The sequence below is a fragment of the Micromys minutus genome (assembly GCF_963924665.1).
Source record: "Micromys minutus genome assembly, chromosome: 24".
Classification (NCBI taxonomy): domain Eukaryota; kingdom Metazoa; phylum Chordata; class Mammalia; order Rodentia; family Muridae; genus Micromys; species Micromys minutus.
This window is the reverse complement of record NC_137959.1, coordinates 42,649,076-42,675,442: the sequence shown is the minus strand read 5'-3', so window position 1 is coordinate 42,675,442 and position 26,367 is coordinate 42,649,076. Positions and strand designations below refer to the sequence as shown.

The window sequence follows — 26,367 nt, the reverse complement described above, 5'->3', positions numbered from 1 at the left end:
TCGCCTCAAACAGCAATCTGCTCAGGTATGCCACGGCCCTTCCCAGGAGGGCCACGGGATGATGCACACATCTTATATATGCTATCGATCTCTGTGTGTGCGGAAATGTGTGTGTGCAGGTGCACATGTGTGCGAACGTGCTTGCAGAGGCCAAACCACAACCTTGGGTACAGCCCTCAGGAGCACTGCTTACTGTTTCTAAGACAAGGTTCTCTCGCCGGCCTGGAGCTGGAGTCGAGGCTAGACAGAGTGCCCAGGGAGCCCTAGGGCTTCGTGCGTCCTCACTTCCCTGGCCTGAGACTGGGAGTAAAGATGCCATGCCTGCCATCCAGACAGGTATGTTCTAGGGCTCGAACCCAGGTCCTCAAGCCATTTTACTGACTGAAATCATGTCCCTAGCCACTCCTGCCCCTCCACCCCCCTTGTCTTTTGAGAAAGGCTCTCACTCTGGGGCCCTTTCCTGGTCAATCCTCCTGCCCCAGCCTTTTGAACCCTGGGATGAAAGGCAGAACCACTTCCCACTCAATCACCACCCACCATCAACTTGGGAACATTTTTTATAACCTTTAACCATGCCTGCTCCACCCCTGACACCCAGCAGCCTGTGTGCAGCTCTGCAGGTCGGGGCATCCCCTGGCCCCCTCTGCTGAATGCTGTTTCCCATACCAGAACCCCATCCTTTCTTCAAGGTTGCTGACCTTCACTGAGGGAGACTAGTCGCCAATTCTTCAGCCAACGGACAGTTGTCCCGCCCTACCCAACAGCTGCTGTGAACAGTAGCTCACTCTGCACAGACACTAACACAAGGACAAGGAACGTGCTATGTGCACACCGGAGCAAAAAGCACTTTATCACTTCCACATGCAGAAGGCCACCACCAGCTAAAGCAGGAGCTGCCTCACATTCGATCCAGGTGCATGCACACACTGGACCGCCATTGAGGGCTCTGGGCCCTGCTGAGGGCTGGGAATGGTAGTGAAAATGACTCTCCTCAGGGAGGATCAGATGATGCCTCAGGTCAGTAAATGGAGTCCTCCCTAGCTCCTCTGGACCCCAGTCTGTACAAGGGGCAACCTCAGCTGGTCCTCACTCTGTTTCTTCCTAGGCTAGCCCAACCCAACAAGGGAGTGGCGTAGGCAGGCTCTGGTGTGGCGCTGGCTCAGAGAGAATGAGGCGGGCCATGGACAATTAGCAGCCTAATCCTGTTGGAGGTGGAAGGCAGAGGCCAGCGCTCGCCAGCGAGAACCTTGAGATCAATACCTCACAAGGAGCTGCCAATTAGTGAGGCTGGCGCCTGGCTCCCAGCCCTGTGCTCCCTCGCTGTGCTGCCGGAGCGGGCAGGTCCGCCATCGCTGTAATTAACTGAAGCTATTCAGCCAGGATGGCAGGAGTGGGTCAGAGAGCCAGGGCCAGGCTACAGATGAAGAGGAGGATGCCTTCGTCACCTTCGCTGACTGACCCCACAGATGAGGTCAAGGTCCTACGGGCAGCCCGTGTTATTAAGAGCCGAGACCCCCAAAGGCAAGAGCTTGGGCGGCCTTAGCCAAGCTGGCGTAGATATGAACAGAACCTATGCATAGTTGCCGAGTACAACGTGCATGGCCTCTTTTCCTGAATATGCGTATGTCTGTGCGTACTCGTGTGCACGCACGAGTGTTGTGAAATGATTTCACTTGTCTCTCACTGAACCCGGAACTCAACTGGTGTGGCCAGCTTACCTAGGGGTCCATCCGTCTCTGGCTCCTACACAGGTTCTAGAGATCTGAACTCGGGTCTGGACGTCTGCACAGCAGACACTGCCTGATGTCTGTGCCAGTGCAAGTGGTCCCACATCTCAGGGGCTGCCCCTCTCGTCCCTGCGGACTCGAACGGTTCCCACCAGTTAGTGGTGGGGGTGGGTGTCAAGGAACAAGAAGGAAACCTGACCAATGCCACGGCCAACCGCTGTCTGGGCAACATGAGTCCTGGCAGCAAAGGACCTAGGACGGAGGGTACAGTGACAAGCACCAGGCAGGGAAACCTGCTGGAGCCTCGGAGAGCATCACAAATAGACACACGGGAACAACCACCGGAGGTGGCATCAGCCATGATATGCAGCTTTGAGGAGACAGTCACACACAACCACAGGGTAGACATATGCTGCTGACAGGACTCCCCTCCTGCTCCTCCAGCAGGTCTTCATGCATGTCACAGACCCCGAGGCTGGGTGGCCTCAAAGAGGGGCTGGTGCTGTGCCCAGTCATTAAACCCTAGTCAGCAAGCAGAAAGGGGCTGTGATTTGAGAAGAACTAACTTTCCAGGGATACTTGACCTGCCAAAGAGCATGACCGACCACGGCACCGGTCCTAACAACTGAGGCTGGGAGGAGCCAGCGAGGATCCCTGGGGTTGGGCTCTGCCCCACTGCAGCCATGTTAGGACACTGTGACTATCATGTGGGATGGGGGTGTGGGTGTGGGATAAAAACAGTAAGGAGGGAGAGCCTGCAGAGGGGGCTGGGGAGGGGATGGAACGTCATCCTGATGCCCAAACCCTGCCTCCTGTCCCCTCCGGGCCAGCTGTGGCTCTGGACTCTCTGGTGGCTCTCCCTCCCCTTCCTGGTCTCTCTCCTCCACAATAGCCCCATTGCTCACACCTGAGCCACAGGCAGATGGGGCTCCAGACACCCTCGGAGACGCCTCCACCTTGCCAGCCGCAGACTGACAGGCAGGCAGGCAGGCATGCCAGGCAGGCCATTTGTTTGGTTGTTTTCTTTGAAAGAGGCAGATTTCCAAGGAGATGCACACAGGGTATGCGTATGCCAGCACCCAGCCCACCCTGTAGCAGACATGCAGGCAGGTGGGGGCTGCTTGAACTCAACACAGAGGGATGGTCCCCAGTCTCTGCCTTTCGGTGGCTAGATATGGGTTTCTTTCATCCACCAAACATGGTAATGGGATGCCCCTAGATTACAGGGTCGGCGGGTGGCAAAAACTTCCAGAAAGCTCAGATCACTGGGGCTATCTAATCGGAAGCTTAACCACTGTAAGCTACCCTTGTCACCTTGTTCCCTACAGGTGACAAAGTGTCAAACAGCCAGGTATAAGGCTTCCCCGTATGTGCCTCCTGGGAAACAGGGGTCCCAAGGCCCCGGGTGTACTGGAACTGAGGGTACACACAGCTCTGGTGCTGTGTGGGCCTTGAGACGATCAGCCAAGGACATGTGGGCTCCCGTCGCAGCCCCACCCCCCTTGGCAGACGGCACCAGGGCCCCATGGGAGATGAGCAGATTGCCACACAGCTTGGGCCCCGCCTGGCAGCACCCAGCTTCATCTCTCACAGGTGGGGGCTCTGCAGTTTGCTTCATAGAGGCCAGGGAGCCTTTGCTCTGAGAACCGCCTATAGGGCCAGGCTGGTAGCTTGAGACATGGCTCTAGGTGTAAGTTCCGGAGGATCCCAACGTCCCACACCCCTTAACCAGAAGGGTGAACCCTTGCCCTTCAGGCAGCTGGGCCAATGTCACAGAGAGACAGAAATCCCTACAAGGCAGCATGGTGTACAGACAGGGTTGGTAGGAGTGCCCAGCAGTCTCCAAGTTGGGCTCACATACAGGGAAAGATGAAATCCGTGCTTAAGGGCCTCTGAGGGGGGAGAAGCAGTGCTCCTCTGAGGAAAGGATGGGTCCTGTCCTATTCAGCTAACAGGCTGGAGCTGCTTGCTGCCTGCCACACATGGATGGAGGCAGATTTAGCACAGCTGAGCAGCCTAGGGACATTATTCAGAGTCCACAGTAATGGGGTGGCTTAAGTAGCCAGGGCAGGACAGACCCAGTCTGGAGTCCACAGCCCAATGCTCCTTCCAGAAACCATCGCGGAAGCCAGGGTGCTCCCTCTGCCTTAAGTCCTCCTGGGAAGCCTACACACAGCCTCACTGGGAGGCTAGAAGTGGACCAGCAGCTGCCTAGGCTTGGCTAGGTCAGGACTACAGAAATGGGGACCCATAACAGCTGACCAGATTCCCCTGGGTGTTACCAAGTTTAGGAAGTGTGTGTTGGGGGGGAATAGCAGGGGCGACAGGATTGAGAAATGGTGGTGAGAACTTCGAGGAGCCCTGGAGAAAGCACTCACTAAATTACCTCATCTGTGTCTATTGTGTGTGTTCTCAACAGATTACCAGAGGCGGTCTGCTGGCCCTGAGCAAAAGCAGAGGTTCAGAGTTAAGGCGACCTGCTAGGGCACAGCAAGTGATTAAAAGTGCCAGGCTGGGTGAATCCCCGGCATCTTCTGCCAAACCTTGGCTTTGCCTTAAAGACTAGGCTATGACTCCCACATGGCCCGTCTGGGTGTGACTGAGCCCACAGGCAGGGATATCCCCCACGGGGTCCACGGAGGTCTTGGGAGGAGCCGGCTTCTCTTCTCTCCCTCCTCTGCCTTTCTCTCGGGGCAGAGCAAATGAGATGCCATGCTGATTGCCTTGTCTGGGTTGAATTTTTAAACTGCACCCCTGAGACAGGACAAAGAGAAATGTCGGCTGCAGAAGCCTGGGCGAGCCCAGTCAGGGAGCTAAAAATACAACTGTTTCCAGAAAGGGTGGGCATGGGGCAGAGCCTCAGAGATGGAGGGGACACAGAGCAAGGCCCCCGCGGGGTAACAGCGGCACCCCACCTTTACCCAGAGCCTCCTTCCACTGCTAAAGTGGGCTCTCGGGCGCCCAGCTCAGATGCCTGTCCTATGGGGGGGCCTCAGAACAGAAGCCTGGAATTGCCTAAGATGAGTATCCTCAATCCTCAGGCCTAGCTTCCTCTCCCGGTGACACAGAGAGAGTCAGGGAGTGAAGAGCCACAGTGTGACACCAGGTGCTGGGCCCAGAGAGGGTACCTGTCCCACCCACCCCCTCCACTTGACCAGCATGGGAAGGACGCATGGCCTGCATAGTGGGTCAGAGAATGGAACATCAAGGCCAGGGACCATGAGGAGGGCCTGAGACCAGAAAAAGGGTAACCCTGCGGTGGACACAGAACATGTTCTGGGATGCACTTATACTAAGAGCTGAGAGGGACAAGTTAACTAGCTCAGGGGTGGCGCTTACCTAGCATGCACAAAAGAGGTTCTGGGATTGCCAACCCCCCCCCCCTCCCCGCACCAAACTTTGTGAGCTGGGTATGGTGCTGGATGCCCATGATCAGAAAACTCAAGGTCACCCCCAGCTACAGACAGTTCCAGGCTAACCCGGGGTGCAAGACACCTGATCTCAAGAAAATATTTAAGCCGGGTGGTAGTGGCAACATGCCTTTAATCACAGGACTCAGCGCAGAGGCAGGCGGATCTCTGTGAGGCTGGCCTGTTTACAGAGCAAGATCCAGGACAGCCAGGGCTACACGGAGAAGCCCTTTTGAAAAAAACAAACACCACCCCCTCCCCCCATTTAAAATATGGCTTGAGGAGTGAAGCATTCTGGGAGCACCTGCTTGGCAAGAGCTCCAATTAATTGACAACCCACAGCCCGGTAGGCAAATCCTGACCTCCACAGCTCTCAGACCAACTCCCCTGCACCACGCTGGTCCTTACTGAGCAAGAAGCTCCCTCCTGCAACTTGCTTGAAGTTCCTAGTTCCTACTGTCCAAGTCCTCTCAAACGTGCTCAACAGAGGATCCACTACCACGCGACCCTGGTCTCACAACATGACCTCTCTGACCTCTACAGTGTGCCATCCCCGCAATACCAGGTCCAAACGGAGGTGAGAAAGAGTCACTACGAGACCTGGCGACACAGACAAGAGAACCTGAAGTCTAGTTGGGCAGTTGCGCTGCCAAGATACCCAGTTTCCAGTAAGGTAGCAGGCCAGGGTTCAGGCCCAGCTGAACACCAGTGTTAGGATGTCCCAGGGTCCCCAAGCCACCTATATCCATAGACACCAAGCCTCAGGTCCCCATCTGCACATGAGGAAGACTCAGGAGACAAACCGGTGGACAGAAGCCTTGGCCAGCAGCACTGCCAGCCCCCGCCTCCTTGTCCCGGTGTGGCACAAAGTTCCTGGGCATCAGATGGCCAGGTCACAGCCAAGAAGCGACAGGCTCGGTGGATAATGCACCTGTTGTTCACTATAGACCATATTTCCATTCATGGAGGCCCGAATGTCCAGCCAACCAGTTGGCCCCAGAATTGGGCTGGACAATGAGAGCCCAGGACGGCAGACGTGGCTTTTTCCTCAGGGTCACCAGAACACGCCCAGCACCCAACCAAGGTGGGCTGGCTCAGGTGTGGTCCTTTGGCAGCAGCTCTCCTTCACTGGGGGACTGGGATACTTCTCCCCCTGCTCTGGTATCCTCATGGCCCATTCCTGTTACACCCTCCCCCTCTGCAACCAGGGCAGAGAACTCTGGGAAACCAGGAAACCCTGGCCTACTTGTCCAGAGTAGACTTCCATTCCTCCGCAAACTTGAGAGTAAGCAAAGCCACTGATGGCTCCCCAGGGCCCGGGGTCTTTTGAGACAAAGCAGATGGCTCCTGGTTTCCAAACCGTGGCCACCTGCTTCTGAGCAGTGAGTCCAGGAGTCACCAGAGTCTAATGAGCTCACGTGTTCAGGCAGAAACCCATCTGTGCCATTCATTGGTAGTCCCTGACCAGCCTGGTCAGCACAGGACACAAGAAGTATCCAAGGCCAGAGCCAAAGGGGACCTAAAAGAACCTGTGTCAACAAGACTGAATTCAGAAAGAGCCAGCCTTTGCCCAAAGCAACACGATGTCCCCAGCTCGGGAGGCTTCAGAAGGCCATTCTCTGGTCCCACAGGCGTCCCCAACAGCAAGTAAGTCCATTTGCCCACCCATGAGCTTCTAAGGTAGCCATTAAAGCCGAGGAGGGCCGAGGCAGGCAGAGAGCTAGGCACAGTGAAGCAGGGTGCAGGGCTGGGGGTCAGATGCCAGGGGTCAGGGCGACAGTTGTACCCGGTGCCAGCTCTGCCTGGATGTGGTGAGGGAGGGGAGATGCAGGAGCACCACAGGTGGCAGACAGCTGTCTCCCGTGGCCATGCCAACCAGAGAGATGCATAGTGGGCAGGGGGCATCCCACGAGCTAGTGGCCTGGTGCCTCTTACCTCTGGGCTCCTCTGCCTGTTTGGCGAGCTTGCGCAGTGCGGCGGCAAAGCTGGAGGATGGCGCAGCCTGGGCCGACAGCGCACTGCTGGTGGCCGGGCTACCGGTGGGCACCAGGGCGCCATTGAGTGGCGAGGGGGTGAGGGGGTTGACGGTGGCGGTGGTCCTGGTCGCCGTGGAAAGCATCCCTATTGAAGGGGACTTGGGCTCATGGCTCATGCCTGAAACAGGAAAAGAAGAACCAGTTGTCACCCAGAGAGCAGAGCGCCACAGCGGCATGCAGCGAGAGCCAGGGGGCCACAAGAGCGGAGCACAGCCAGCACTGTAGACAGTGGACCCATCCCCGCGGTCCAGCTGGCCCCACGGGTCTGAAGGTACCCCCAGCGAGGCTGAACCCTGGGCCAGCTCTCCAGAGCCAGGCCTACAGGTATCCCGACGCGCCATATGCAGGGCCCCCGCCAGGAGAGAGACGGAGACAGGGGCTGAGACAATTGAGAAGAAGGCAATGCAGGCAGCACAGGCACGGGTATGGAACTGTTGACGTCTCCAACAGCATCAGGAGGCCGGCTCAACAACCGCCCATAGTACAGAGAAGGAAACTGAGGCCTGTCTGTGGGATCAACGCGCACCCAGTGCCTAAATCTTTCTCAGGCTGGACCCGATCTCATCATTCTCCTGATCTCCAATCTCCCCAAGGTGGGAGGGGACAGAGGCCAAGGACACGGCACACTGCAGGCCCTGGTGATGTCTTTCCCTCGGTGCCAGGGCCTGAAGGCACAAGAGAATGAAATCTGCCTGCCAAACCACTTTGTAGCCTAGACACACTGCCCTTTCCCTCAGAGGGAAGACGGTGCTCAGGAGAAGGTACTGGGGTCACGCCTCCCACTTTTTTTCCTTCAGCTTTTCCAGTCCCCAGCCGAGAGGCACGGCTTCAGACACCGCACCTCAGAACGACTGCTTCTGAACAGTCCCATCTTTGGCTGGCTCCCCCTTCCTCCACATGGGTGTACCCAAAGTAAGGCCATCAGGACAGAGGCTTCACAAGGATAATGAGGCTGTGCACAGCAGAAAGGGCTGTTACCCGGGAAGCAAAGAATTGCCAGAGCAAGCAGGCTGGCTTCCAGTTGTGCCCAGGTCCTGTGGGCGCACAGGTCATGTCCTGGAGGTCTGGGTAGCCATAACATCCTGGGGATAACTCGTAAGATCCAATCAGGGTGCCTCTCTAAACTAGTAGGGTTCTCAACCTGTGGGTCCTGACTTCTTTGAAAGGCTGGTTGACCTTTTCTCAGGGGGTGCCAAAAACCATGAAGAAAAGGCAGGTATTCGTTTATTTATATCAAGTCGTAAACTTAGTTATACAGTAGCAACAACGTCATTTTTATGATTGGAGGTCACCACCTGTATTAAAGGGTCACAGTATTAGGAAGGTCCAGACCCAGTGATGTAGACAAGTCATGGAGGGGGAGCTTAGGAAGTAGCCAAACTGCTGAGCCACTGTCTACCACCCCTCTTTGTGGCCAGCATCTCAGTCATCATTGGATTTCAAGGAGTGCAGATGGTTAAAATGCGGACGGAGGCTGGCCTGTTAGCACAGCTGAACTGCAATGTTCTTTCTCCCCTCACATCGGTGCTCAGCATGAGCTCTGCCGTGCCTCACCACTCAGAACTACACGACTCCAGTGACTTAAAACATGTCCCCAAGTCTTGTCACTCATCCCTCCGAGAGGCAGAGACAGGACTGTTGTGTGAATGGCTGACAACTCACTTCCAACAAATACATTGTTTTTTGCCTTCCAGCCCAGCTAGGCCTTTCCTGTTCTGGACCCACAGAGACTCCGGGCACCAGGAGACACTAATCTACTCCCTACACCAACTTTGGGGCAGTTTAATATATCGTGCAGGATCTGGAATGAGCTGTTCACCTCGGTCCATCAGAAGTCACGGAACACCAACAGACCTGACCCCCAGCCTCCACCAACACCACAAAGCCACCTCAGAAGCCACTATGTGCCTCTACCCCTCGTTCCGTTCAGGGATGGTGTCCTTGGACTCATTCCATAGATAGGAGCATGTAGGCCCAGCACAAGGGTGGTTCAGAGCAGGCCTGGGACACTTCAGGGAAGAGCCATGTCCTGTGTGAAACAGGCTGCCTCAGATCCAGCAAGAAGATCCAAGTTTCTGCGCCTTGCCCAACCGCCCGCACCCGGTGGGCAGCAAGGCAGATGGCAATGCTGGGGACCGCAGCTCCCTGAACAGCTGCAGGCCCATCCCCCAAATTGGAGGAGGGGACTGTGCCACTGAGGGGGGCCTTCAAGATGCTGATGGATCTGAGAAGATAGGCTGGGCCCACCAGGCTTGGCAGGATGGCAGGTTAACGGGATTTGTAGTGGGCAGGGCCTCCCTTACCATAGGCTATCAAGGTCCCTATCTGCCCTGTGGGTGATCCAGAAAGGATCCCACCTGTCAGAGCTAGAGACCTGGGACAGGTCTAGCCCAGGACATGTCTGCACCTTCCTCCCACCCTTGGGAGATGTGTGGAGTTGGGCCCCCAAGCCTAGGTCCTGGAGGTATCAGTATGTTCCTGGCCTAGGAAGCTGCTCTGATGTCAGCTCACTTAAAATAGAATTCCAAATGAACAGCTTCATTAGGGGGAGTCTAAAATTAGCACCATTCCTCACATGCGCACACAGGGCTGGTGGGGGAGGGGTGGGGAACGGCCTTGGGTACCAAAGAGGATACACTGCCAATTTTTTTGGGGGGGGGTTGGAGGACTTCACTCACCGGCCTAGACCCATTATGGATGGTGCTCTGTGCCTGGCACCCCAGAAGCCACCTCGATAGGCAGGTACCAGTCTAGAGGCTCAGGTGCGGCAGGCAGGGGCAGCAAAAAGGAAAGGTAGGCGCGGGATGCCTGCTCTCCCTGCCCTCATTAGGGGGTATTTATTAACTTCTCTGCTCCCAGACTTCGACTGAGTCTTCCTCTCCAGATGGGGCTGGCTCAGGTGAATTTGTTATCCTATTGGCTGGGAATAAACTCTGTGGTGCAAGGGCCGTGATGGATGGCCTGGGGCTGCCTGTGGTCCATGCTGTTCAGGAGAGCAGCTCAGAGGGAGGGGTGAGCCTCAATCTCAGCAGCCTCCTGGGTTTTCTACACAGGTTCCTCCCTGCAGCCTCATCCATTCTCTCAGCCCGGCCTCAGCTTCCCTCTCTCTAGACCCAGCCACCCAGAAGCCAGTGCCGAGAGGTGGGGTTTCTGCCAGAAGCCACCATCTCCACAAAATAGCCAGGGACAGACAGGCTGCCCTGGTGTGCCCTGCCCTGCCTGCCTGCCCCATTTCTCCCTTGGGTTTCCAACACGCCCAGGAGCATCGGTGCCAAGGAAGAAGACCCCAGAGCACCAGGCAGGTGATACTGTTCAACTCACCGTATCTGGTCCTGCACAGCTGACCCCCAGCAGGGATCTCGGGGGTGGGGTGGGTGGGGGTGGGGCTCTCCAATGTTTCTTCCCTCCTGCTGTATGTCAGGAGTTATTAATCAGCCCAGCCTCCCTCCCGTTGAGGCCGTAATTACCGTCCCTTTCATCCCAGCTCCTCCCGGCACCAGACCTCAGGCTTGCTCCTTCTGCTCTGTAATTACCAGCTAATAGCTGAGATGAATTTTCTGAAGGCCCGGTTCAAGCACCAATCCGCCCCCTCCTCCCCCAGCAGCCCCTCACCCTGGGGTAATTACAGCCAGGGAAAGCTGTACCCGGCAGAGCAAACCTCTCAGGCAGTGTGGACCTGGATGCTCTGTCTGCCCCTTCGTCATTTTTCATTACCACACACTGAAATGTTTGTGAACAGACAACAGAGGCTGGGTCAGCCCAGGCTCCATGCCCCGCCCCCTGTGATTCCCGTGGCCCAGAGGCCGATGCTTCTGTAGCTCTAACAAGGCTGGGGTCACCCTGCTGCAGGGACCTGGCGGCTGCAGTAGTGTGGGGTGCCACGTGATCCCCAGAGATTGGATGGCTTCATAATAAATTCATTATTACGTGTGCCTCCGGCTTGTTCTGAGCGTACCCATGTGAGGCAGCTTCTCCAGGGTGGGGGGCAGGGAGGTCTGCTGATGTTCAGTGGTAAGCATACCCACTCCACCCCCCCCCCCCGCAGCTAAACACTGCCCCGCCGCCGCCGGAGTCACTGTTCCCAAGGTCAGTTCCCGCAGGACCCCCCCCCCCCCCGCACAAGGCATCAGGGCGGCAGAGCAGAGCAGATGGTGACTCCTGACCCAAGACCATGAAAGCAGAAAAAGCAGCAGGCGAGGGGAGCCGGGGTGGCCTGGGTGTGACAAGGGCTCTGATCTGTGGGTCAGCGGGGAGCAAGGCAGCCATGCAGAAAGAGGGAGGGAGACAGGAGAGGTTACACACTCAGGAGGGGTGTAAGCAGCCTCTGGGGTTCCCTGCAGCCATGGTAGGGCAGAGGATGGGAACCCTTCCGTACCCTCAAGCCTTTCCCTGTCCACCACCAGACTGTCAAAGGCCCTGCTGTCTCAGTGTTCAGAAAAATGTGTGGGCTGGAGAGATGGTTCAGTGGTTAGGAGCAATGACTGCTCTTCCAGAGGAGCTGAGTTCAGTTCCCAGCCACCACATGGTGGCTCACAACCATCTGTAATGGGATCTGACACCACCTTCTGGTGTGTCTCAAGACAGCTGCCTTAGAAAAAAAGAAAGAGAAAAAAAAAGAAAAACTTGTGAGTATGGCCTGACAGGAAGGTCCTCATAGGGGATCGAAAAGGTGCAAAAAGAAGGTAACAATGAGGAATGGCACTCGAACTCGGGGTGCTGAGGCAGGGGGACGACAGGTTCAACAACAACCCAGACTCGGTGAAAACCTATCTTAAGAACAAGTAGTAAAAGTAAGGCTGAGGATGAGTTCAACAGCGGAGTGTTTGAGGCCCTGGCTGCAGGACCCAGCATGGCTGAGGAGCGAGGCTGGAGGGAAGAGCCACCCGGCTCTGTTGCTGCTGCAGCTTTCTCACAGCACAAGTCGGTGTGCGGCCAGCTGACACCGGCCTCCTAGGCGTCACCTGACTAGGTACAAAGCAACGAAGCAGGAGTCTCAGAGGTTCCCAGGCAGCAGCAGGGATGAAGTCTGGCAACAGATGGCAGCGACATTTGACGCGATTATTCTAAGTGGCTACCGTGTGTGAGGAGCCTGGCGTGGGCAGATGAAGGAGGCTGCACAGCCGCCCACACCAGCTCAGCACCGGAGGAAAGCGCCCCTGAGGTTGGGAAGCCAGTGGTCACGCCACTGAGAGTAACAGTTCAGAGCCCTGCACCATCCCTGAAGGGAACTTGTCAACAGCAGGAGGTGGCCCTGGCTTAGAGCCAGGAGTGTGCACATGGCTTCTACCACCATAATGCATGCTACCCTTCACAGCAGCAGACCGCCACCAACACAGTGACGGGCAGGTGAGACAGACGGCCACTCACAAGGCTCAGAAGACAAAGTTGATCCTTTCCTTCCTCGGCTCCCTTGTCAGCTGCTTACTAACATTGGGGACAGGGACTAGGGAGCCTCGCCGTGTCCTCTCCTCAGCGAGAGACTGCTCTGTCTGGTTCAACCTGCCCCCTGGACATGGAGACTGCCATTACCCAGTCCCGTCTGGGTGTTTTACTCAGAGGGCAACTGAGGCTGGAGAGAGCCACATTGCCTCTGTCCTGTATCAGATGCTGAGTCAGTACCCATTGGGCGAGGGGGGAGGGATGCGAATGGCCCAAGGAAGGATCAGAGACCCCGCAACAGCACTTGGCCGGGACAGCGCAGGCAGTTGTCCTGGGGAGCCCACCACACGCCATGCCTATTACAGAGGGATGAGGAGGACAGAGTGTGTACTGGGAGAGAGGCTGACATCACCCGACAGCTCTCTGTTCACCTCAGTGAGCCCCAAGTGGCCCATGGCACCTTCAGCCTTCATCGGTCACAAAGAGTCCTTTTAGCACACGCTGTTTGGCCTCCTCCCCCGAAAACAAAGACTCAAGCTGTCCAGGACTGAGGCTTTGTGCCTCCAAGTCTCTTTGGGATGCAGGCCAGGGGCCAGTAGGTCAAGGCTGGACCCTGAGTGGTTGACACCTGAGGCGGGAAACTGCAGCCGTATGACGCCCAGTTCCCTAGGGATTCCAGGCCCTCTACTCCTACTTCCTGTTTTAGCTGGAGGCTGAGCGGACCCAGGGGGCTACTTGAGAAGTAGGGACAGAAGTGTTATCATAAAACCCTTCCCCAGAGCTGGAGACCCGGACACACACTAGATACCTGCTAGCATTATCAGCAAGTGCTGTAGAAGGCGGTCACAGGTGGATTCCTACAAGAGGGCTGGGGACAAGCAAGGCGAGGCTGTTCCCCTCTAGCCATGAGGTGGGTGCATACCCTAATGGAAGCCGTGGTTTGCACTGGTCCTAGCCAGCTGACAGTTCCAACACAGGCTGGGCACTTCTGAGGGCCATCCTTAGGTTCCCAGTGCAGGTATGGGGAGAAGAGACAACCACGCTCTGCTTCCTCTGGCTACGAAGGACACAGGGGGCTGAGTGTCTCTCCGACCTAAGTCATCTTTAAATTGTTAGGGGGAACACCTTAGTAAGGCATTTGGGTCAAAATGAAGATTCAGTTTCTTTCAAGCTGCTGAGTCACAAAACCCACAAGTCCCCATGTCAGAGGTCCCAGGGCTAGCCTCTAGGCCTCGGGCAGACACAAGTGGCCAGGGCAGTCGGAGTCCACAGGAGCTGGAATCACGGGGTCCCACTGGGATGCTAAGGCTCCAGGTTGCTAGCTTGCTGGCTCAAGAGGAAGTAGGGAGGGTCCCTCTCAACATAGCAAATTCACCCACCACTCAAATCAGATTTAGGATTTGCCCCAGATTATAAGCAGTTAGTGGCTTGTTCCCGGGGCTGGCAAGGTCCTGACCACCAAGCCCAACAGTTCAAGTTTGGAGAAGGAAAGAGGCTCAACTTCCCACAGGTTGGGACTAGGATGTACTGCAGGGACAGCCTTCTCACCCAGACACAAAGTCCACTCTCCCAACTGTTTAAGTGGCATTTGAGTCCTTGGGGCTTGTATATAAACGGCATTATCCCAGACTAGACCCCTGCATCAGGGTTCTTTGAGCAACCACTCCTAAGTAAGTCCCTCCCCAGACGATAACAGTCACTCAGGGATTGACAGAAAGTTCCAGCACCCTGACTCACTCTCAGACTAGTCTACCATCTTCAAAAACCAACATGCCATGCCCAGACACCATTAAATTCTCAACAGGGAAAAAACAAAAACAAACAAAACAAAACCAAGTACCCTTAGGCCAAGATGGCTTCCTTCATCGGAGGAGAAAAAAAAAAAACCTTCCTTCACAAATAGCTACAAACCAGGGCAAGTATGTCACCATCTCCTGGGTATGCACGTTCTGTACCTCTGAGTAACCAACCACCAATACCCAAGGTATCTTGTCAACTTAAGCATGGCCACATCCTGAGTTCTAACTGGGAACCTCTGGCAAAAACGGGCCGGGACTGCAACCCAGACTTGACCCTACCCTAGCCTGCAGCAGGCCTGGTGAAGCTCCCTGGGACCCAACCTCCCAGAGAAGCCCACTCGAGCAGACAACCTCACTGCCAAGGCTGGCTAACTAAGCGCAGGACCCAGTTCCCCTCACCAACCTCCACCCAGGGGCAGGCGGGAGCCAAAGGAACAGCTGTCACCTGCCAATGTTGGAATATCTGCACGCTCACAGGAAGCTACCTTGGGGAAGAAACTCATGTCTAAACACACTCAAGACCCAAAGCTGCTTTCTACACATGAAGACACACGGCCTAAAGTGAGTTTACTCACTTCTTATCTGTATGTGTGGACTTTCACAAGGTGCCTGGGGCAGCCAGAATTCGGAGGGCATTGGATCCCTACCCCACCATGGGTTTTAGGAACTTTCACCCCCTCTGAGAACAGTACACACTCTTAACCAGTCCCAAGTCTGAAGTGACCCCAGTAACAACTGCTCAGCCACATCCCCAGCTCTGCATGGTAATTTTAATAATCTGAGGTACAAAACAGTTTTGTGGTAGCGAGTTTTCTACTGTGGAGTGACATCTGTGTTTACAACCGGTTGTCATTTTGGAGTGGTTAGGGGTTTCAAGCTCAGGATTGCTTAACTTGTCTTAAAGACTTAAAGGGCTTACCTCCACACTCCCTTCTCCAGCCTGGCCAACAAAGGAGTCCCACTTGAGAACAGTCATGCTGTTAGAAGGCTTGATACATACATAAGGTGTGGACATCATCCAACTTCCAATCAACTCAGAACGCCCCAGTTTATTTCCCAGAATTCTCTAGCCCATTTCATGGGTTCTGGCTGGAAACAGCTGAACATGGTGGCAGACACCTTTAATATCAGCAGCAGAGACAAAGGCAGGTGGATCTTTTGTGGGTTCAAGGCCAGCCTAGTAGAGTTCCAGGACAGCCAGGGCTACAGAGAAACCGTCTCAAATAACACCAACAAAAGCAGTCACACACCCAACCAACTCAACATCGTGTGGCTGGCAAAGTTCCCTTAGCAGCCAGTAGGTAACTGTGGACAGCAGCTTGGCAGCGGGACAGAGGGGCACCCCAAAGAGTAGTACCCTAGGGAAAGGCCTCAATTAAAGAATGAGTTAAGCTGATGTACACTGCAATCCTACACAAGGTCAAAGTTTAAGGCCATCGTGGCTACAGTCAGTTTGGCTACAGTTGTCCAGCCTGGGCTACAGAACAAAACAAAGTTTGACGGCTCCCTCAAAACAAAAAATAAAAGAAGTGGGGCTGGGGCCAGGGAGATGGCTCAGTGGTTAAGAGTTACTGTTCTTGCAGGGAACCTGGGCTGGGTTTCTGGCACCTACTTGGTGGCTCACAACCATCCAACACAGTCCTCTGGCTTCTGAGGCCACCATAGGCTCATGGTGCACACCTATACATGGGGGTAAAATACTCATATGTATAAAATGAAAATAAACAAATCTTTTTAAAAAATTAAAAACCGAAAGGGCTGGTGATAGAGCTCTTTGCCTCCAATGCACTAAGCCAGAGTTTCCATGCTCACCTTTATGGTACGTGTATGCGCGAGTGTGCATGAGCTCGCGCGCGTGCGCGCACACACACACACACCAAAACAACCAAAAAACTAAAGTGTGATTTCTACCCAGCATGCACTGCTTTCTGTCATAAAGTTCAAAGAGTAAGTTGAGACATCAGAAGTCAGGGACTTCTGCACAGCACCTTGAACTTACAAACAGCTGGTGAAACCTTAGCTGTTCTTTAGTTAAGGGCCACACCCTGTGCCTAAATGACAAGGTCTGTCTGAGGCTCCTGGACGAAGGCACCTCACATGTAGAGCTCTGCTCACCAAACACACTCAGGAAAAAAGAAGCTGAAGAAGGGTCACCTGGATGGGAAACAATCCCAACATCTGCCTCCCCAACCCAGGGGAGGTCAGGGGTCATGGGGGCATTCAGGAGAGCGGCACAGTTCAGAGACTGTCAGCTATATGGGGACTGGAAGTTGAATGCTTGAACCATTTTCTCAGCTGTGGCATGAGGAAGCCAGACTTTGCCACCAAACAGGTGCCAGAAGACAGGGGAAGGGGCAAGGGGGTTAGCCTAACTGTCCGACCTGAGGTTTCCGAACCTAGAGATGCACCTGCTACTACCGGGGCCCTCCTGCCCTTACACAAATGAGAAAAACACCACACACCCAGTGCAAAAAAAAAAAAAAAACCTGTCAAAAACAAAAGACAGGCACACACCAGCAGCAACTGGGAAAGATCTACCCTGTTTACACAGGCCCTTCGTTCCACATCAGCAACCTGTCCCTTAGGGAGAGATCTGAAGTCAGGACAGTAGAGAACTTGGAGTCTGGCTTTTCTCCAAGCCTGGCATACTGCCCCATGGGTCCAATGTCTGACCGCAAGTAGGAAGCCTGGGAGGCCCGAGCCTATCTGTATGCAAAGACCCAGGTTATCCCCCATCTGGCCAGAAATTGCCTGGGTCCTGGTGCCCCCTTGCCCTGGGAGACCCTAGGAAGACACCTGCCCCAAAAAGGTGCAACAGGATATTACCAGGGCCTGGCCCCCAACCCCCTTCCCCCAAAAGGAAAGGGACAAGCCCAGAGTTAGCTAAAAGGAGTCCTGAAAGCTGCACCTGCAGCCCCAGCCTGCCTCTCCCCCACCCCTTAGCTCAACACACGGATTTTCCTTTGGGACGGCTTAACCTGTCCAACGTCAATACGGCTCTGACCAAAAGCGTGCAGATCGATCCCTTTTATTGCTGCCTGCAGCCGCAGGCCCACTGTGTGAGTCCAGAGAGGCAGAGACGAGGGGGTGGTGTGTGCTGGAGTGCTTCCCAAACCCAGGCCCCCAAGGGAGCAGGAGGTTAGGGGAGGGTATATGCACACAGGCATCTGAGCTGGTTTTGGTGATCCCAGACAGGTGACAGTCCAGAACAGCTGGATAACTCTTCCCAGCAGAGTGGTACAAGGGGCTAATTTATACCTAGAGAAAGGGTCCTCTGGCTGTTCGCCACGAGGACAGAACTACCTGGATCTGTATTGAATCACAGGGACACCATCACCTTTTATGGAGCTTGTGGGTACCGGGTACCCCTTAAACACCCGGTAACATGCACTTAACAGCCATGCCTCCTGCCCTAGGCCAGAGGCCACCACTGAGGCCCACAATATACACACAGGCTGAGAGAATGCAGATCAGCCAGTTGACTGCCAACCCCACACCCAGGATGCATTAACTCCTCTCTCAACGCTGGCCTCAGCCCACTGTCTGAGATTCCCACGGAAGCAGGACCTCCGCATGCCCATCTTATAGCCAGGGATCCATCTGCCGAACTCTCTCTCTCATGCTCTGTCTCTTCCTCTTAGCACCCAGCACCTCCAAAGCTCCCACTAAGTATGTAACTTGAAGAACTAGCCACAGGACAGTAGGGAAAAGTTCCGGGCATACTTAGGCCAGCAAAACACCAGTCATAACCTCTAGGGGGGAGGGCGTTCTGGTACGAGGACCAAGAGTGTAAGACAGTGCCAAGCAATGAACTGGTCAAGGGTTCGAGACCAGCCAGGCTGTGTGGATGCATACCTTAAATCCTAGCACTTGGGAAGCAGGTAGATGTCTGTGAGTTCGAGGCCAGTCTGGTTTACAGAGAGAGAGTTCCAGATAACCACAGCTACAAAGAGAAACCCTGTCTTGAGAAAAAAAAACAAAAGACAAAACAAACAAAACAAAACAAAAAAAACCAAACAACAACAACAAAAAAAAAAACAAAAAAAAAAAAAACCCTCAAAACCAACCAACCAACCAACCAAAAAACAAAGCAAAAAAGGAATTCAAGACTAGCTAGTAGTCACTGCCTAGCAAGCCCAAGGCACTGGGTTGTATCCTCAGCTACACAGGTGATGATAGCTCACTCTGTAATCCCAGTACTTGGGAGTCAAGGCAGGAAAACCAGAAGGTCAAGGTCATCCTCAGACACTCGGGGGCCAGCTGTTGGATAGAAGACCTTACCACAAGCAACAACACAAAACCCAAGAGAGACTGAGATCAGCCTGGGCTACATACTGAAAGCCTCACAAAACTAAGCTGGTTGATCAGTCCAGGTGTGATGCATGCCTTTGGGTTTTTTTTTTAAATTGGATATTCTCTGTATTTACATTTCAAATGATTTCCCCGGTCCCCCCCCCCCCACATTAGGGCCTTGGTGTTCCCCTACACTCAATCCCCAGGGCTTGGTGGGAAGAGACAGGTAGGCTGTGAATTTGAGGCCAGCCTGGTCTACAAAGGGTTTTCAGGCTTGACTAGAATAACACAGCAAGAATGTCAAAAATAAATAAATACTAAAAAAAATAAAGTAAAATAAAATAAAAACAGGTTGGAGTTAGGACATCAGTTAAGAGCTCGAAACTCGCAGTGAATGGCTTCGTAGGCAGAAACCCACATGGTGACTTCCAACCTTCTAGATTTCCAGGTTCAGGGGAACCCAGCGCCCTCTTCTGGCACCGTACACACGTGGTACACAAGACATACAAGAAGGCACTCACACATGCACATGAAAATAAATCTTTTTTTCTTTCTCAAAACACGGTTTCTCTATGTAGCCCCGGCTGTCCTGGAACAAGAGATCCACCTGCCTCTGCCTCCTGACTGCTGGGATTAAATGTGTGTGCCGCTGTGCCCGGCACAATAAATCTTTGAAAAACAGTAAATAATAAAATACAGATGCTAGGTCCCACTCCTGAGATGGAGATTCATCTGAACGGAGTGGTTTTTTTTTCCCACTAAGTTTTAATAATTTTTTCCCCTAAATTTTAATCCATAATGATCCTTCCAAACCACAGAACCCTGTTTCTTTCCAGACACCCCATTCTCCAGTTGCTGGCAGCCCCCTCCCCAGGATCCCCAATGGCTAAATCCTTTTCACAGTTCCATGGTGACTGAGAACAGACTCTGGTGTCACCAAGATTTCCCTGTTACCTACAACCATTCCTTCAGGCCCGGCCTCAGTCCTACTCTCCCCGGGGCCATCTGTCACTTCTCCATCCTCTAAAAGGCAGGGGTGGGTGTCACCTGGAGCTGGCCAGACCCAGGGACAACCTGCTCAAGTAGCTTTATCTGGCTGGGGTGGAGGGGGGTGGGGGGCACGAAGGAGCTTGAGGAGGCGAAGCTGCAGAAGCCAGATTAAAAGGCCTCTGGAGCGCACGTTGGCAGCCGCCAGGAGCTGCCGTTGGACGCTCTCCCGTTTCATCTGTCTGCACACCTCCCAGCAGCGAGCGCTAGGCCGGGTTCAGGAGGCGCTCGATAAATTCTCATTGACAGGAACACTCAGAAGCGTCACCTCCCAGGCTGTGGCCTGTGTGCCTGGGGGGAGGAAGGCCAGCGTGAGAAGTGAAGCCAACAGTATTGGCGGGCTGCACTTGGCCAGACCGAGGAGATCTGAGACTCCATGGGGGCAGAAATTAAAGTGAGTCGGCAGGTCTGCCACACAGCCACCAGGCTGAAATGTCACCTCAGACGCGGTTCTCTGCAGGTTAAACATGCTCTCTCGCCCCAAGATCCCAGGAGAGGGAGGGAGAGGGAAAGACGTGGGCTGGGCCTCATAGAGGGTTTGCGGCTGTTGCCACAACATGGGTAATTAACATGCTCCCCCCACCAGAAGGCTCCTATCCAACCCCACCAGGCTTTGGAGTAACCCAGGCTGGGCATTCCAAGGCTGCAGATGGGGCCAGGAAAAACCGGCCTTGCTGGCTCACTCCACAAGCCCCTGCGGGTTCCTGGGGGCAAGGGGGAAAAGTGGCAGCTGGATATTACTCATTGCGTCTCTAGGAAGGGGAGGAGACCAGCAGGGAGCTGAGGCTAGACCTCCTTCACAGCCAGGGAAAATGGACCACACCTGCCTGAAGGGTCAGGCCAGCTGGGGGCTGGGAGGGCTGCGGGGAGGCCTGAAAGGGGGTGCATGCCCTGGGTCCACCACACAGTGGCGCAGACCTCTTCTCCCTCTTCCTCTGGCTAGAGGTACAGAGCCCTGAGGTGGCTGCCTTTCTGCAAACCACACAGCCCTTTGAGATCTGCAGCTTCCCAACTTCCTCCAGAGACAGGGAAGTTACTCACAGCCAGAGGCCGCCTGCCTGCCAGAGGGAACAGCTTGGCCCAAGAGCAACAGAGGCTTCCAAAGGGTCAGGATTTTTTGGAACCTTCCCGCTACCCCAACCCCATAAAAACTACCTAAAGGCATCAGAAATGCCCCCAGACCAGCCCCAAGGGTAGCTTAATGGGGCCTGACAAAGCCTGGTTCCTAGTAATTTTAAAATGTTAAGTTTAAGGGAATTATATATTACCCCCTTTCAACCCTAACTGGTCAAGATCCTAATAGCTGCTATCCTCAACAGATCAGGGCCTGATCTGGCCTCTCTGCCTTCCTGGTTCAGAACCAGCCCTAAGGCACACAGAACAGAGCCCAAAGCCAGGACAGGCCTCCCACCTCCTTTCCAAAGGCGTGGCTGACCCCGACTCTCCGGCTGGCTGCTCACCAGCGGCCCCCCCCCCCCCCCCCGCCTCCTCCGCTCCAGCTGCTAGACCAGGCGACAAAAGCCAACCTTGTACCAAACCATCAAGGCACCCCCAGGAGGTGGTCAGGCGTGACCCGGTGGCTGTGAGAAGTGTTGAGCAAGCTGCTTCTGCAAAGCAGAGCCCCATCCAGTGAGCCTGCCAGGAACCCTGTTCCGGTCCACCCGGTGGGGCGTGACACCCAGCACAGCAGATGACACACGCTGCCAGTCGGAGCCTGTGCCCCGGCCCCCCTCACCTGTGGCGGGGCGACTGAGTGGCTGAGTCAGACACTGCCTGCGCCTCAGGTTCCCCGCCTGCGGGTGGGGGCGGCTGTAAACACAGGCTGAGCAACACTTAAGTAACACGGACGCCCAGGGAAGGCTGCTCGCCATGGGGGCCCTATCTTCCTAGGGAAGAGGGGGTAAACCAGTCTCTGGAAAGGGACTGAGACACTGCTAAGCGCCCAGCCAAGACCTCCTGCCTCTTTGTCCCCCAGTGCTTGAAATCGGCTTAGGCCCGATGCTCCCTCCTAGAGCGAGGCTGCGCCTTTTGTTCCGGCCCCCTTTACAAAAGGAGCTTGTATTTTGTTTTCTTTTTCCCCCTTCCATTTGGTGGTCCCGCTTTTTGTTTTCAAACCCCAACCTGTGTGGGCCCCAACCGCGACAGATAAGACACCGCAGGGGTCTAGCAAGGGTTTAGTGTGCTTTAAACGCATGGAGACAAAGGCTGGTTTGCAAGTACCAAACCGACCAACTCGAGCAGGCACCCCCACCACGGGTGGCAGGTGCGCGGGGGCGCCCCTTGCTCGCTCCCGGCTCCGATGCCCAGACCTGCGGCCCCAAGCCTGCTCCTCGCAGTCCTAAGCGGCCCCCGCCACCTCCCGGCGCTCGGAGAGGCGGGCAGCGGGGAGGGCAGCCCAGCTCCCGCTCCGCCTCCAAGAAGGGAATTTAATTAGCCTGCCGGAGAGGCGGCGGGCGACGAGGTGTCTCTGGTGCTGCAATATAATTGAATCGGCTCCACTCGGGCGGGCCACTCGCCGTCAGCGCGGCCGCGGGGGGGCGGGGAGGCGCATCCAGGCGGAGCGTGAAGGGCGGGCGGGGGGCGCGGAGGCCCCTTGAACTGCCATCTCAGGCAAGGCACCCCACACACAATTCAACCACCTGCCTGAGCGCCCCCTCCCCAGCCAAAGTTTTGCTTCAAGCCCGAGCTCCGGAGCCGCCCCCGCGCACTTCCCCGCGCACTTCCGCGGCCGCAGAGCCCGCTGCGACCAGCGCGCGCGCGCAGCCGCGAGTGTGGCTTCAGATCGGCCGCGCGCCCCGCGCTTCCCGTCCCTCACACCCGCGGGACCTGGCACCGGCCGTTGGCGCCCCTCCCGAGCCCACAAACTTGGGGAAGGGGAGAGCGAGGGAACCCCCGCCACCCCCCACCCGCGCGCTCACCTTTCATGCCAGGGCCCCGCTGCTCCACCGCGCCTGACACATGCCGGAGCCACCGTCGCCCGGGTTTGTCTGAACTGCTTATCTCACCCGGGGCTGTGCGGCGGCGGCTCGGCCGCTCGGGGAGGTGGAGCTTCCGGGGCCTGGGCCAAGAAACACCTGCTGCTGTCGCCGCCGAGGACACACCCAAGCGCAACGCCGCCCACTCCCCGGCCCCGGCTCGCTCCCGGCGCCCTGACCTCAGCCGGCGGGAGGTGTCGGGTTTCAGCCGCAAGCGCACGCGCGCGCACCGACGGACGGCCCGGAGCACCCAGCGCGGTCACAGCCCGCCGGGTAGGTGCCGCCCCCGCGCTCCTGGCGACCCTGGCTGGACAGTCGATGGGGATCTCTCAGAGGCCTCGCGAGCCACTCATCTCCAAGAGTAAGGAGGAGTGGCTTACAACACGACTGCCATATCCGAGTCTCATAGCCGCCTGCCTCCCCAAGCGCCTGGAACAGTGCCTGGCACCTGGCCACCCACTAAGAGAGGGGAGGGATAAACCCAGCGCTCAGGAGGCCTTTCCTTGTGTTGAGTGGAGAGTGGAGGGGACCACATAATATAGGCCGTTGGCCTCCCTCGCTCTCCAAGATGCCTGATCTATTACCGCAACATTAAAGGGTTTAATATTAAGAGTTCGGGCCACGAGCCTCTGACCCAAAGTTTTGCGAAGTCTCCATCTCGCTTTAAGGAATTTTTGGGAAGGTCATACGGCGGGGGTTCGAGTTAAGAGCCCATGTTCGAGAAGTTTAAGTCCACGGAGGCGCCGCTGCGCCAGGGGCATCATTAAGTAGCTGGGGTTGCGGTCAGAGGCGAGGCCGCCACCTCCAGAAACTGGCACAACCCACCGCGCCACCGGCCCCAGCGCACCGCCTTCCCATTCTTGGCGCCCCCACCCACCCTACCTCACCCAGGCACTTCACCAGGATGACTCAGGGAGCGTCCTGAAATTCCTCGGCACCCACAGGCGGTGCGGAGAGGGACTGTGGGCCCCAGCGTCCCCGCCCCCAACGCCACCGGTCCCCAGAACGCCCCCTCCCACCACCCGGGAGGCTCGGGGTTACAGGGAGAACCAGGCCTCTGGGGTCCCTCAGCGGAACCCAGCGCGCAGGGAGCAGCCAGCAAGGTGGCAAGGTCGTCGCGAGGTCCTGGTCTCCCCAGCCCGCCCTTTCTACACAGCTCTCTAATGATCCTCGGCTTTCATACTTTCAAGCCCGGAGGCCACCGCACCCCCCGGGGGGGCCACCTCTGCGCCGCTGCGGGTTTCAACTTTCCTCCACGGTGCCAACCCCAAACCTGCCCCGGGACATGCCCGCGCAGTGCTCGGCAGGCGCGCGCTGCCTCCCCCGCCTTCCTCCCTCCCGCGCCAGCCGGGACAGCGCCGGGAGCGAGCGCGGGCGCCAGCACCCCCCGTCCATCTGTTCTCGATGACGCCGGCGGCGGGCAGCGCTCGGGGCCCGCGCCAGCAGAAGCCGCCGATGCCGCGGGGCGGGGGCGCACGCCCGGCCAGTCTTGCACAAGCCCCTGGCCGACCACAAACGACAAGGGAAACGGGCGGGCAAGGGCAGGCCGAGTTGCTGCTCATACCTGCGGCCACCGGGTCCCTGGCCCTACACACAAGACGCGCGGCCTTTGCTCCACGGGTTAGTTCGCGGCGACCCCGGCAGCGTGGCCTCTGCAAGTTTACGACGCTCGCGACCCGGAGGATGCACCGGGTTCCTCGGGAGTGGGGGCGGGGAGGGGGGAAAAGAGGCGCCTTCACCCGCTGGGAATCGCACGCAGGCGGGGGAGGGGGGCCAGGGAGGTGTCAGGAGAGAGAAACAACTGGCCTGGAGCCGTAAAAACAAAATGAAAAACCTCCCGGGCTGGTCCAACCCCTTTCCCACCTGGATTACAGGCTGGGGGGGCGGGGGGAGGACAACATGTAAATGAGCAGCTCGCACCTGGCTGCGCTGCCTGCGGGCCAGGTTCCCCAGGTAACAACACCGGGCTCTTCCTCCAAATCTTGTAGCACCTTTCTCCCTAGGGGTGTCTTGGAGGCCAAGTTCGGTCACCTGTTTGCTGAGAACCAGGCTGGCCGCCCTATAAAATTGTGGGTGACCACTGAGTTACCACCACCTGTTTTGCCTGTTTTTTTTTTTTTTTTTTTGAAGAGGTGGCTGCTGCTTCCCCTCCTATACAGTGTAGCTTAGCTCCATTGAAAGACATACCCCCAACCGGGGTTTCAAATGAGGAGCTTGCCCACATGTATTAAAGGTTACCAGCATGCAGGTGAGCCAGGCATCCTCCCCAGCTTCTCAAACCAGGAGTCGGTCTCCAGCCCAGACTGTGCAAGGTAGCAAAAGGGTGACAGACATCCCTGGTGGCCACATGGGGACAGCAGTGAGCCAGCTATGTGCACCCAGGCCAGAAAACGCTGGCAGCCACAGGAGATGGATGGTCCTTACTGTCCCTACTCCCTGCTCCAGGAAATCAGTAATCCCGAGCAGGGCCTCTGAGTTGAAGGGTGGGAATTGCTCTCCATCAGCCATGTGGCTGGCCCCTTGTTAACGAGCTGTACCCTGTATGGATGGACTGCTAATTCCCGACTCGGAGGTTAAAAGCTAACCTCCCTCTGGCTGCCCCTCCCCCCCAGCCTCCTCCCAGCAGCTGCCCGCTCCCACCCCACCAGCAACCCGAGCTATATAGCTTTCTCTCTGGGTCCTTTCCCTCAATTCCCGTTTGTTTGGGGAAGTTGGCTGAGAGAGGATTTGAGAACTAAAGTGCTAGGGGTGGTTCTCGAAGGAAGGAGGAACCTCCCAGCTCAGGATGCTTGCCGGCCTAGGACACAGAAGTACCCAGCTCTCCTTGCTAGGGTTCTGCCACACTAGGCCACCTAGAACAGGGAGGATTCCCGCCCAGCCCTTCACAGCTAAGCTGGGTCTCTGTAAACCCGACCCTTTCTGAGAACCTGGGACCTCAGAAACCTTCTCCAGGACAGTTGAACTTAAAACCCGAGGCTAGGAGGGGTTCCGAGACCTAGAGGGGTCTGCCCAACTAGGACGGGTATGGGTGGCATCCACTGGACAGACATCAAATCCCCGGGGCTGTTTCACAAGGGCCTCCCCAAAAACAAAACCGAAAATTGCACAGCCAAAGCTCTGAAAGGCCAGAGGGCAGATACCAGAGGCTCACAGGCAGGGCATGTGAGGCAGCCAGAGTTAGGGAGGTGAGAGGGCAGGCTGACAGCTTAGAGCTGTCATCCAGGTTGTGTTCCCACCTGAACCCTGTCTGAGGTGAACCCTGGATGTCAACTGGAGACTTGCTTCCTCCTGGGGCCGAGCAGGGAGACCAGAGGCGACTACCTAGTCACCCAGCACCTCCATGGCCCTAGATGTAACATGAACTAGACTCGCCATCACAAAGACTTTCCCAGCACAGACTTGCTGGGCTCCTGTCATTGAGTGCCCTCCAGGTCTGGCCAGACAGGTGGTGACTGCCACTACCAAGTGTCAATGAGCCTGCCACCTCAAGGTTCTGACACTGGAAGAGGGGCCCGATCGACAGTTGCTTACTTAAACCTGGCAGTATTCCAGCAGCCCCAACCCCCAGCAGAGTTTGTCACCCCAGTTATTAAGGTGGTGTCTGAGTTCAGGTTTTTCCTCTGCAGTAGAGGGAAGCCCTGCAGAAGCACACACACACACACACACACACACACACACACACCCTTGGTTTTCTGGCATCT

The 26,367-nt window shown here is 56.2% G+C and overlaps 1 protein-coding gene across 4 annotated transcripts in view; it reads right to left on the bottom strand.

Moving 5' to 3' along the window:
* GSE1 (Gse1 coiled-coil protein) overlaps window positions 1–26,367 on the bottom strand; it is a gene marked incomplete at its 5' end in the record, with an annotated part of 329,537 nt that overhangs the window by 19,675 nt on the left and 283,495 nt on the right. For 3 of the 4 annotated variants that reach the window (XM_080936776.1, XM_080936777.1, XM_080936778.1), the window contains one exon: window positions 7,073–7,291. In XM_080936776.1, the coding sequence (XP_080792902.1) occupies window positions 7,073–7,291 (219 nt within the window). Of the gene's footprint in view, window positions 1–7,072; window positions 7,292–22,609; window positions 22,744–26,367 lie in introns of those variants that run through there. The other variant, XM_080936779.1, reaches the window with a different exon arrangement.